We start from the raw sequence: 12,518 nt of genomic DNA on the forward strand, positions 1-12,518 counted from the left end.
TTCTGGCAAATCATTGCATATGTACAAAAAACAGTCCATTTTAAATCTTTGCCCTCTCACCCTTAACCTATGCCCTCTAGCTCTGGGCTACATCACACAAGGGACAAGACCGTTTCTATTTATTCTCTCCATGACACTCAAGATTTTATACCCCTCTATTAGGACAACCCTCAGCCTCCGACGCTCCAGGGAAACAGTCCAGCATATTTAGACTCTCCCTTTCGCTCAAATCCGTCAACCCTGGCAACATACTTGTAAATCTTTTCTGCACCCTTCCGTTATGATATGATGGAGACCAGAACTACACGCAATATTCCAAAAAGTGCCCTAACCAATGTTCTATACTGTCGTGACATGACTGCAAATTCCTTCACTCAAATCTATGATCAATAAGGAAAGCATACCAAGTTGACAACGGTACGAGGACATGCCGCAACCCAAAGGACTAGCCACATTACCATACATCAGGAGCATTTCAGAACTGACAGCCAGACTACTGCGACCACTAGGACTTATAACAGCACACAAACCAACAGCCACACTCAGACAACAATTTACCAGAACGAAGGACCCGATCCCAGCATGAGCAAAACTAACGTAGTGTACAAAATCCCATGCAAGGACTGCACAAAACACTATATAGGACAAACAGGAAGACAGCTAACGATCCGCATCCACGAACATCAACTAGCCACGAAACGACACGACCAACTATCCCTAGTAGCCACACACGTAGACGACAAGCAACATGAATTTGACTGGGACAACACTACCATTATAGGGCAATGGAAACAAAGAACAGCCAGGGAATTCCTAGAAGCATGGCACTCATCCACAAACTCCATCAACAAACACATCGACCTGGACCCAATATACCGGCCACTACAGTGGACAGCTGAAACTGACAACCGGAAGCGGCAGGGACAGGCCACTATAATGCCGGAGGAAACACCATAGAAGCGCTTCACAGGAGGCTCCCAAGCACTGAGGATGTCACCTAGACAGGGGACGAAACGTTTGCAACAAAAACTTCCAGCTCGGCGAACAGAACCACAGCAATATATATAAGAACTGTGTATAAAAGAGCTCTTGTAAGAACTGTATTTAGGGATTCTATTGCTGCCTCAAACTTGTGCTGTTGCAGTTGCTGAATAAAGGAGACTATTTTCGCCACTCACTGATTTTGTTCGTTCTTTGATCACGATCCCACAGTAGCCACAAAGATGTTGGTAGTGCGGGAATCAATAATGGTAGCACCACTGAATATGAACAGACAGTGGTTAGATTGTCTCTTATTAGAGATGGTGCCTGGCATTTTTATAGCACAAATATTATTTGCACTTGTCAGTCCAAGCCTGGATATTGTCCAGATGTTATTGCATTTGAACATGGACTATTTCAGTATTTGAGAAGGTGCACATGGTGCTGAACATTGTGCAATCATTGGCATACATCCCCACTTCTGACCTGTTCCTGTCACCTTTTCCAGTTGAGCATTCCAGATTTCAGAACTCAAAGAGGGAATGTTTCCTTGTTTCCCCCTAGAAAGGGAGATTCTTTTCTATAAACTCAAAACCTCTTGAAAATCTCCAATGGTCCGAGAAAAATAGATACAACTTTTCAAATAATTCCTCAGAACTGACATCCCTCTTCCCTGATTGCTGTTTATTTTTTTCACAATAGTTTAATTTTTTTCCAGAAGTGTGTTGCATAGAATTATGCAGAATGTACCTCCGGTTCCTCTCTCCTTGACCAAGCTCTCTCCAAGAGCTATAATCTCCTTTCGTGGCTCAGTATCATATTTCATTTCACAATCTTTGAGACACCTTGGGACATTTAGTTACATTATAGAGTGCTAAATTAGTATATGTTTCTGTTGTTGTTCTCTAAATTTCAACCACTATCTCTTTGCTTTTACAAAATACATCTCAATTTTAAAACTTGAATAAGTGACATTTTCAATATTTGTGTTCAAAGACATCAAGGTCTTTGCGGAGCAATATTTCACAGAACTGTTCTACTTGTAGTGGACTTTCCATCGCAACTGGTTAGGTAAGAAATACGGCAAGGTGAAATGACCTGATAATCTCTGTCCGTGACATTGTTGAAGATTAGATTTGATCAGGGCACGAGGGATAAGTCCCATGCTTCACTTCAAAATTATTCCATGGGGTATTTTAGACCCATCCTAGCACACAGATGGAATTTTGATTTAACACCTCACCTGAACTATGGCACTTCTGTCAGTACTACATGGAGCATCACCCTTTGTGCTTAACTGTCAGGGCTGGGATTTGAACTTATAACTTTCTTTTAAAGAATCAAATCTGTGACCACCGAGCTACAGTTGTGCTCTAGCAGTAAAGCTTTGAGTGGCAGTGCAGCATGTAATCAGTGGGAAACAACCTGGGTGACAAGCTAGATTAATTTCTGCTGGCACAAGGAGATATGTGAAGGGAAATGAGTTGCAGATGTTTTATCTTGAGGTTTAACAAGGTAGATGTGACTTTTGGAACAGGAGTTTGGTTGTTATTCAAAGTTCTTTCATTTAGGCCATAATAAAACTTTAAACTCTGGAACTTTGGCCATTAATTCAATTGAGTGATCAGTAACAGTGCACACACTGCTCCAGTAACAATGATACTTCTGGGCTTTCTTCTCTTTGTTACTAACTGTGGGATCATTTTCAGCCAAGGAGGTAAGGTCTGATTAGTTTTATATTACTTAATTCAATTGGAGATGAAAATGTCATGTGCGTGGTTAACTACTGAACTGTCTGTTTGATCATGGTAAATGATCAGCCTCTGTTTAAACTTCATGAATGATGTTGTATGAAACTAAGTTGCTATTGTGACTGAGGCCAGAACAGTGAGCAATATATATTTACCATTATGTTTTTGCTTTTACGTTAAATGCCTTGATTTATAATTGCAAGTATACCCACATACATACGCACATAATTGAGTTACCGTATTGCAAGTTCAAAGGTCATCATTATTCACATTTGAGCAAATCAGCTACTGCCAGAGAGCTTTAATGTTGTGTTAAGTCCTGTCCTGGGTGGAATTTTGGATTATTTCAAAAGGCAGGTAATCTCTGAAACACATTTCGTAGCTTGACAGACAGGTTTCCTAAAGCAAGATTAGCTACTCAAAATTTGGAAGGTGGTGACAGAAGCAACTCACTGAAACTTAATAAACGGCCACTTAAGGCCATTAACAAGCTTGTTGTCATCTCATTCAAGAGCTCGATTAGGATTTTCATTTCAAGTGTCACCTTTGATGTACCTTCAGGGTCACACATAGAGGTGAAGGTACTGACATACCAGGGAACTATCTGCCAACAGCAGGACAGAGGTAAAGTGCAACATTGTGGTACATGGATGACAAAACTTGAGTCTGGTATTTATGGGGAGAAGGATGCTACTACCATTCCTCTTTCCTTGACTGATTCTGAGAGCCTATTCAGTTTACAATACTGGAGAGATAACTATGTGTGAGTCTGTGGTGTTTGGAACCAGGTGGATCTCATTGACTACGAGATCCTTGATTGACGTTATTAACCTGGGTCAATCAGGATGCCCTGGCCAACCAATATAAGCAGGGGATACGTTAGAGCCCGGGTGTCCTTGGAGAAGGAGCACGCGGTGTCGACCAACACCCTGGAGTTGTTCAGGGAGAGGTGGGTGCCGCAGGGAGTGGAGTGCATTATTTCTCCCTCCAACTCTATTTTGATTTAGTCCCTCCCCTCCCCTTCACTGTTTTGATCACACAGCACTGCCCTTTGATGTGAAGGGCAGTGCTTGTCACTGGCCACTCGGGTGTTTTCCTATCTTCCTGGTGGTGGAAATTGAATAACGATTTGTGCACCTTGTGTCTCTCACTGTGTCTCACACCTACACACATACACCATGGGTAAAAAAATATATAAGCAGGGGATTTAGAATCTCCTCCATTGAGGGTACTGACTCTGAGCTGGCTGGCTACAGTCAGCATACTATGCCCAAGTAAATAAAGGCTGACTTTGTGACAGGATATCTGCCTCTGTGCAGTTATCTCAGAGTCCTAACAAGAAGTGGTTCTTATTTTAACACTTGCAGTTTATTGATTTCAATTAGGTACAAGTTACATTTGCTAGCTAGATATTGTTGCTAAGACTATTGGGAGACAGGTGACACTTTTATCCCCTTTCATGCCCAAAGCTATTATCTCCATTTTCCCACCCCAGACTATCATATCATCATATTGGGTGGAGTCTAACGCAGTCTCCCACATTAATTTTTTCAGAACCTTACCTAATACAACCATTAGCATACAGGTACAGCAAGTGATCAGGAGGAGAAATAGTTGGTGTTTATTGCAAGGAAATTGGAATATAATAGGGAAGTCTTACTGCAGCAGTATAAGATCTTAGTCAGATCCCATCTGGAGGATATTTTGTATAGTTTTGGTCTCCTTATTTGTAAAATTATGTAATTATGAGAGAAGGTTCACTCAACTCCTTCCTGGAATGAGGGGCTTATTTTATGAAGAAAGGTGAACTGTTTGTGCCTGTATTCATTGGCGATTAGAAGAAAGAGAGATGATCTTACTAAAACATAAAAGATCCTAAAGGGACTCAATAGAGTGGATAGCAGGAGAATGTTTCCTCTTCTGGGGGATATTAGACTGAAGGTTAAAGTTAAAACTAAGAGGGCTCCCTTTTAAGACAAGCATGAACAAGGCCGGACTTGTCCCTACTGCCCTGCCTCCTATAGAATCTGACCCCTATCCCCCAGCCCTCCCAAAACTCTCAACAACCCACCACCCACTGCCACAACTGACTCAACTGATCTGAGAGATTGCACCCCACTAGCCAGGTCAGTCCGGACCCGGCCCCACTCTGCATGAGGTTGCCACTCCTCAGAAAGTCCCATGGATCAGTAATTGAAAAGGATTTGGATAAAAGAACTTCTCCGCCTTTAAAAGATGACATTAGTTTCACTTTAATTGGAAAATGTTTAAATATGCAAACTGTGACAAAATGTGTAGATTAGGTCTGTTTTGTAGCTGCTGCAGTTTAGATAGACCATGGGATGAGAAAGCATAAAGTGCATTTTAATCTGGTGGAATTGTTTGTCTTTGGGTCTTAAGGCACGGTGGTGGTATTCCAACGTCTGGTGCAGATGGTGTGGGATAGTACCACCTGCCTTAGATTGGTGTCATAACATGTCTGAACAGGTTAATTAAAAATATCTAAATGTTTATTTTTGCCAGGTCACTTTTGGCACATCACAGATCTTCACTGGGACCCTGATTATAAAGTGACAATGAACCCAAACACTGTGTGTCCTTCATCTTCGAAACCTGTACTAAACCCAGGGAAGTGGGGCAGCTACCTATGTGACTCCAATTGGGACCTCATCAATCTGACACTTCATAAAATGAAAACCTTTCACCCTAAGCCAGACTTCATTCTTTGGACTGGGTAAATGTTTGGAACTTGCAGTGAAAATCAAAAGATAGCAAATAGATTGCAAAATAAATCAATTAAGATTGTCCTAATAGGGACCAAAGGTTGCTGTTTTGTATAGGGAGAAGAGTAGTTTAAGTTTCTATCATGATAATGCCAGCTATAGGTCACATGATCAGTAATAAACATAGTCATACAGCACGGAAACAGATCCTTCGGTCCAACTATTCCATGCTGAACATATTCCCGAACTGAACTAGTCCCACCTACCTGTTCCTGGCCCATATTCCTCCAAACCTTTCCTATTCATATATCTATTCAAATGTCTTAAACATTGCAATTGTACCCATATCCACCATTTTCTCAGGAAATTCATTCCACAGAATCACAGATAATATGGAGAGAGAGAGAGAGAGAGATCACATCTGTACATGGACTGAGACAGAGAGAGCGAGCTTCAGATGCACAGTCACAGAGATCACAGATACATTCAAGGACTGAAAGACAGAGAGAATCATAGATGTATAGAGAGATAGAGAATCACAGATTCACAGTCATAAAGGAGAGACATGAAAGGGACAGACAATACCCATAGTAAAAAACAGTTAACTAGACTATTAGACTTTGATAAACAATTAACATTCATGTTAGCTCTTTGATTGTTTCAGAAGACATGGTTAGGGTTTCTTTAACCCATGATATATTTTCCCAGCAAATAAAGATCATCAGAATTGGGGCAGATGTAAACCATTCAGCACCATCTGTCTCATCTTCTCCTTGAGTTCCCACATTACCTCTTAATCCATCTTCAGCACTCCCAATGACTGAGTGTCTATAGCTCCCTAGTTTAAAGGTTTACCATCCTCTGAAATTTCTCTTCACCTCTATCCTACAGCTGTCCCCTTATTCAGAGATAATGGCCCTTGGTTCGAGACTCCTGAACTGGGTAAATATCCCTCTCTTCTATCATGAAGGGACTGTAGTTGATGGATCAAATGTTTATAACATTGCTGAAAAAATTCTTGTATTACTTTCTTATTAATGGTTTTGTGTAAAACATGCCACACATTTTTCCAGGCCAGGGTAGGCTACACATTACAAGGTACTTGCAAGGTCAAAGCACCAAAGAAGGTCGATTACGTCGAGTTTAAAGGATTTCATCCTGACCTCTCAAATTATTGATGTACTAACTAAGATCACTTAAAACTCAAGTCCTGAAGAAATGAGATTCTCGGTAATTCACTTGCTACTGTGTTTAAGGAGACCTGCAGTGAATCACTGAGCTCAGTTTGCTCACTCCCTTACCAGCTGGACTACTTCACTTTAATCACTGCCACATCTCAGCGAGGAAGTTGGGGCTGGATGGGAATGCTTCGGTTGAGCAATAACAGGCTTGAAAGAGCTTAAATTGGTAAAAACATTCCAAATAGCTCAATGAGCTTATCCAGGTAGTAGCTGAGGCCATAAGACATAGGAGCAGAAATTCAGCCCATCAAGTCTGCTCCACCATTTAATCATGGCTGATACGGTTCGAATCCCCATTCTCCTGTTTTCTCCCTGTAACCCTTGAACTGATATAATGTTGTCAGTTAAAAGGAGTTATTTTATTATATAATTTATTTTGAAAATTTCTTTCACTAAAACATTTTTTACAATGAAAATGTTTTTAAAATGTTTGTGTTGGTAATCTTTCTCTATCCCATTCCAATGTCTTTAGTAAATAATATTATGATCAAGAACATCAAATTAATTGTACTGAAATATTTTATTGAAATAGAAGGTTTTTCATAGACCATGAACAAGATATCTCAAATCCCAAGACTGTGTTGCAACTACAACTTTGTGTATTTTTCTGGTGTTGTTTAATGTAATGAAATGTTCCAATGTGCTTCACATCAATTTTTTGAAGCAGAATCTGACACCATGCCACAGGAGACACTGTTAGGACAGACTGCCCAACTCTTAGTCAAAGAGGTAGGTTTCATGAAGCATCTCAAAGGAGGAAAGGGAGGGGAGAGATGCAAAGAAGGAATTGTAGATTTTCAGACCAAGGTAACTGAAGATGTGGACAACATGGTCATCCATCAGCCTTATTGGAAAAGCCTCAAAGGGTTAAATTTGGGTAGGCTGATGCTTCCATAATTGAATAGGTTTTGGAAACACTCACTGTCAATGTACATGATAAATAACTGTGTAAAGAAGGTAGTGAAGGATGCCTTGGAAGTATCCTACAACATAAGTAGATAAGATAAGGCCTTTTTTTCATGTATTCAATCTCTTTAGAGCAGAAGGGATGGAAGCTTGGGCAGTAGCATTCTCCTCTTGCAGGATGTGGGAGGTAAGAGTCACTACTGTGTTCCTGCTGACTTCACCTGGGAGAAGTGCGCCTAAATCCAGCTCCTCACAGACTGCATTAGGGAACTGGCGCTAGAGCTGGATGAACTTTGGATCATTCGGGAGGCTGAGGGGGTGATAGAGAGGAGTTATAGAGAGGTAGTCACATCTAATTTATGGGATAAAGGTAGCTGGGTGACCGTCAGGAGAGGGAAAGGAAAAGGAAATATGCAGAAGTGCAGGGACTCCTAGGGCTGTTTCCCTCAATAATAAGTACAGAGTGACGGCTGTATCAACGGAATCGATTTCCGCAGTTTCACTTACCTGCGGTTTACCACAGCCCAAGCATATTACACGGAACATTCCAGAAACATGGACCGGGGGCTACCGGGAAGGTAAATTTCCCATTTAAATGAATGGGTTAGCTTCTATCCGCAGTTTTTGACTTCCGCAGTAGGTCCTGGAATGTATCCCCTGTGGTTAAGAGGCAATTACTGTATACCATTTTGAGTATTGTTGGGCGAGCAGCCTACCAGGGGAAAGCCACAGCAGCCAGGTTTTGGCATTGAGCCTGTCTTTGTGGCTCAGAAGGAAAGAGGGGAGAATAGGAGAGTGCTAGTAATAGGACATTCAATTATGTGAGGAACAGACAGACGATTCTGTGGCCATGAGTGAGACTCCCAGATGGTATGTTGCTTCCTGGGTGTCAGGGTCAGGTATGTCTCAGACTGAGTTCACAGGATTCATAAGGGGAGGCACTGCAGCCAAAAGTCATGGTGCACATTGATACCAGTGACATAGGTAAGGAAAGGGAGGAGGACCTGAAAAGAGAATATAGAGAGTTAGGTTGGAATCTAGAAGTCAGGACGAGCGGAGTAGTAATCTCAGGATTGGTGCCGGTGCCGGAGGCTAGTGCCGCTAGGAATAGAGAGCGAGTGCAGATGAACACGTGACTGCAGGGCTGGGGTAGGAGGGAGGGCTTCAGATATGTGGATCCTTGGAATACCTTCTGGGGAAGGTGGGACCTGTACAAGAAGGATGGGTTGCACCTGAACGGGAGGGGCACCAATATCCTGGGCGGGAGGCTTGCGAGAGCTCTTAAGGAGGGTTTAAACGAGATTGACAGGGGGTGGGAACCTGAGTTACAGATCTGAATAGGTAGTGAACAGCCCGATACAGCATGCAGAGAGTCTGTCAGGATGGATAGGCACTTACAAAGGTGCAGTCAGTATGATGAGTAGAAGTGTGTCTATTTTCACACAAGAAGTATCAGGAATAAGGGTGACGAACTCAAGAGCATGTATCAGTACTTAGAACTATGATGCTGTAGCCATTATGGAGACATGGATATCACAGGGGCATGAATGGTTGTTGGATGTTCCAGGGTTCAGATGTTTCAAAAGTAATGTAGGGGGAGGTAAAAAAGGTAGAGGAATGGCATTACTAATCGGAATACTATCGCACCTGCAGAAAGGGAGGTCATCGATGAGGATTTATGTACAGAGTCAGTGTGGGGGAAGTCAGAAACAGGAAAGGAGCAGTCACTTTATAGGGAGTTATGCACAGCACCCACTGCCCCATACCTCCCGCCCCCCCCTCCCCGCCCCGGAGGAACAGATTCGGAGGCAGATTTTGGAAAGGTGCGGAAGTAACAGGACTGCTGTAATGGGTAACTTTATCTTCCCTAATATTGATTAGAACTTAGTTCAAATAGTTAGGATGGAGCAGTTTTTGTCAGGTGTTTCTGACTCAATATGTGGATAGGCTAACTACAGGGGAGGCCATATTGGATTTGGTCCTTGACAACGAACCATGCCAGATGTCAGATCTCTTGGTGGGAGAGCATTTCAGTGGTACTGATCACAACTCTCTGATCTCTACTATACTCATGGAGAGGGATAGGGGCAGATGGTATGAGAAAGTATTTAATTGGTGGTGGGGGAATTACAATGCAATTAGGCAGGAACTGGGGCACCTAAATTGGGAACAGGTTTTCTCAGGGAAATGCATGACAGAAATGTGGAGGTTGTTTCAGAAGCACTTGCTGATAGTGCTGGACAGATTTGTCCCACTGAGGCAAAGAAGAGATCATAGGTTGAGAGAACTTTGGGTGACAAGGGATGTGGAACATCTAGTGAAGAGGAAGAAGGAAGCTTACTTAAGGTTGAGGAGGTAAGGATCAGGCAGGGCTTTAGAGGGTTACAAGGTAGCCAGAAAGGAAATGAAGAATGGACCTAGGAGAGCTAGAAGGGGGCATGAAAAAGTTTTAGTGGGTAGGATTAAGAAAAACCCTAAGGTATTTTACACTTAGGTGAGCACGTCATATCCACGTTGGGACTCTCCAACCACACAGACCCAGTGTCACTTTCACCAGTTTCCTCAGCTTCCCTTCCCCTACCTTATGCCAAATCCAACTCAGCACCACCCCCTTGAACTTTCCTACCTGTCCATCTTGCTTCCTACCTATCTGCTCCAACCTCACTCCGATCTATCACCATCACCCTCTACCTTCATCCACCTATCGCATTACTAGCTACCTTCTCCACAGCCCCATCCCCTTCCATTTATCTCTCAGCCCCCTTCCCCACACACCCCTGATGAAGAGCTTATGCTTGAAATGTTGACAGACCTGCTCCTCGGATGCTGCCTGACTGGCTCTGCTTTTCCCACGCCGCAACGTTTGACTCTGATCTCCAGCATCTGCAATCCTCACTTTCTCCCAGATGGGATATACCCTCGATTACTGCAGGAAGCAAGGGGAGAGATGCTGCGCCTTTGCACCCTCACTATCCTCTGGTGTAATGCCAGGTGATTGGAGGGTGGCAAATGTTATTCCTTTGTTCAAGAAAGGGAATAGGGATAATCCTGGGAATTACAGACCAGTCAGTCTTAAGTCAGTGGTGGGCAAAGTATTGGAGAGTATTCTGAGAATCAGGATTTATGATGACTTGGAAAACCATAGTTTGATTAGAGATAGTCAGCATGGCTTTGAGCAGGGCAGATCATGCCTCACAGACCTTACTGAATTCTTTGAGGATGTCACAAAACACGTTGGTGAAGGTAGAGCAGATGATGTGATGTACATGGATTTTAGCAAGGCATTTGGTAAGGTTTCTCATGATAGGTTCATTCAGAAAGTAAGGAGGCATGGGATACAGGGAAATCTGGCTATCTGGATACAGAATTGGCTGGCTCATAGAAGACAGAGGATGGTAGTAGATGGAAAGTATTCAACCTGGAGCTCAGTGACCAGTGGTGTTCTGCAGGGATTGGTTCTGGGACCTCTGCTCTTTGTAATTTTTATACATGACTTGGATGAGGAAGTGGAAAGGTGGGTTAGTAAATTTGCCGATGACACAAACGTTGGTGGAGTTATGGATAGTGTGGAGAGCTGTTGTAGGTTGCAACGGGACATTGACTGGATGCAGAACTGGGCTGAGAAGTGGCAGATGGAATTTAACCTGGAAAAGTGTGAAGTGATTCACTTTGGAAGGTGGAATTTGAATGCAGAATACAGGGTTAAAATCAGGATTCTTGGCATTGTGGAGAAACAGAGGGATCTTGGGGTCCATGTCCATAGATCCCTCAAAGTTGCCAATCAAGTTGATAGGGTTGTTAAGAAGACAAATGATGTGTTGGCTTTCATTAGCAGGGTTTTGAGTTTAAGAGCTGCTAGGTTATGCTGCAGCTCTGTAAAGCCCTGGTTAGAACCCACTTGGAATATTGTGTTCAGTTCTGGTCACCTCATTATAAGAAAGATATGGAAGCTTTAGAGAGGGTGCAGAAGAGATTTACCAGGATTCTGCCTGGACTGGAGGGCATGTCTTATGAAGAAAGGTTGAGGGAGCTAAGACTTTTCTCACTGGAGCGATGAAGGATGAGAGGTGACTTAATAGAGGTGTACACATTGTTGAGAGGCACAGATAGAGTGGATTGACAGAGACTTTTTCCCATGACGGAAATATCTATCATGAGGGGGCATAATTTTAAGGTGATTGGAGGAAGATTTAGGGGAAATGTCAGACGTAGGTTCTTTACACAGAGAGTGGTGGGTGCGTGTAATGCACTGCCAGAGTGGTAATAGTATCAGATATATAGGGACATTTAAGTGACTCTTGGATAGGCACAGTTGATGTGATGTACATGGATTTTAGCAAGGCATTTGGAAGATAGTACAATGAAGGGTATGTAGGTTAGTCTGATCTTAGAGTAGGATAGAAGGCCAGAACAACATTGAGGGTTGAAGGGCCTGTACTGTGCTGTACTGTTCGATGTTCTATCTTCTAGATGAGTGGGTGATCGAAACTTTCGTGGAAAAGCTTTCTGCACTTATAACGAGTGCCTTTCTGTAAAGTGTATTGTAACTGTGGAAATTATTATATCTCCAATTGTCTGCCAGGACTTTCTTTAAACAGCTGATGCGGCTAATGACATGAGGATGGTTAGATACAATATTAATGCATAGGTTTTTGAACATGGGTGGCAAAAGTAGGGTGAAATTTAGTTGAGGGGACCGTTAACCAGATGCTGCTGGATCCACTGCTGCAGAAACCATGTGGTCCCACAGACAAGCCGTCAGGAGGAAATATGAATTGTACCTCTCCTGGTTTTCTCCACCTCAAAAATTGAATGTTATGCTTCATTGATCTCTGTACCCAAGCAAGACAATGAGGATATATCAGGAGGCCACTGATCACTTCAGATTTCTGTATTTCCTGGTAGATGTTGTTTAA

The 12,518-nt window shown here is 42.7% G+C and overlaps 1 protein-coding gene across 3 annotated transcripts in view; it reads left to right on the plus strand.

Moving 5' to 3' along the window:
- Window positions 1-12,518, plus strand: part of LOC122563518 (acid sphingomyelinase-like phosphodiesterase 3b) — a 64,213-nt gene that overhangs the window by 16,707 nt on the left and 34,988 nt on the right. The window contains exons 1-3 of one of the 3 annotated variants that reach the window (XM_043717341.1): window positions 2,414-2,698; window positions 3,294-3,356; window positions 5,256-5,466. In XM_043717341.1, coding sequence (XP_043573276.1) covers window positions 2,638-2,698; window positions 3,294-3,356; window positions 5,256-5,466 — 335 coding nt within the window. In that variant the 5' untranslated portion in view covers window positions 2,414-2,637. Of the gene's footprint in view, window positions 1-2,413; window positions 2,699-3,293; window positions 3,357-5,255; window positions 5,467-12,518 lie in introns of those variants that run through there. The other 2 variants (XM_043717342.1, XM_043717343.1) reach the window with 2 other exon arrangements.

This window comes from Chiloscyllium plagiosum, chromosome 27 (assembly GCF_004010195.1).
Source record: "Chiloscyllium plagiosum isolate BGI_BamShark_2017 chromosome 27, ASM401019v2, whole genome shotgun sequence".
NCBI lineage: Eukaryota > Metazoa > Chordata > Chondrichthyes > Orectolobiformes > Hemiscylliidae > Chiloscyllium > Chiloscyllium plagiosum.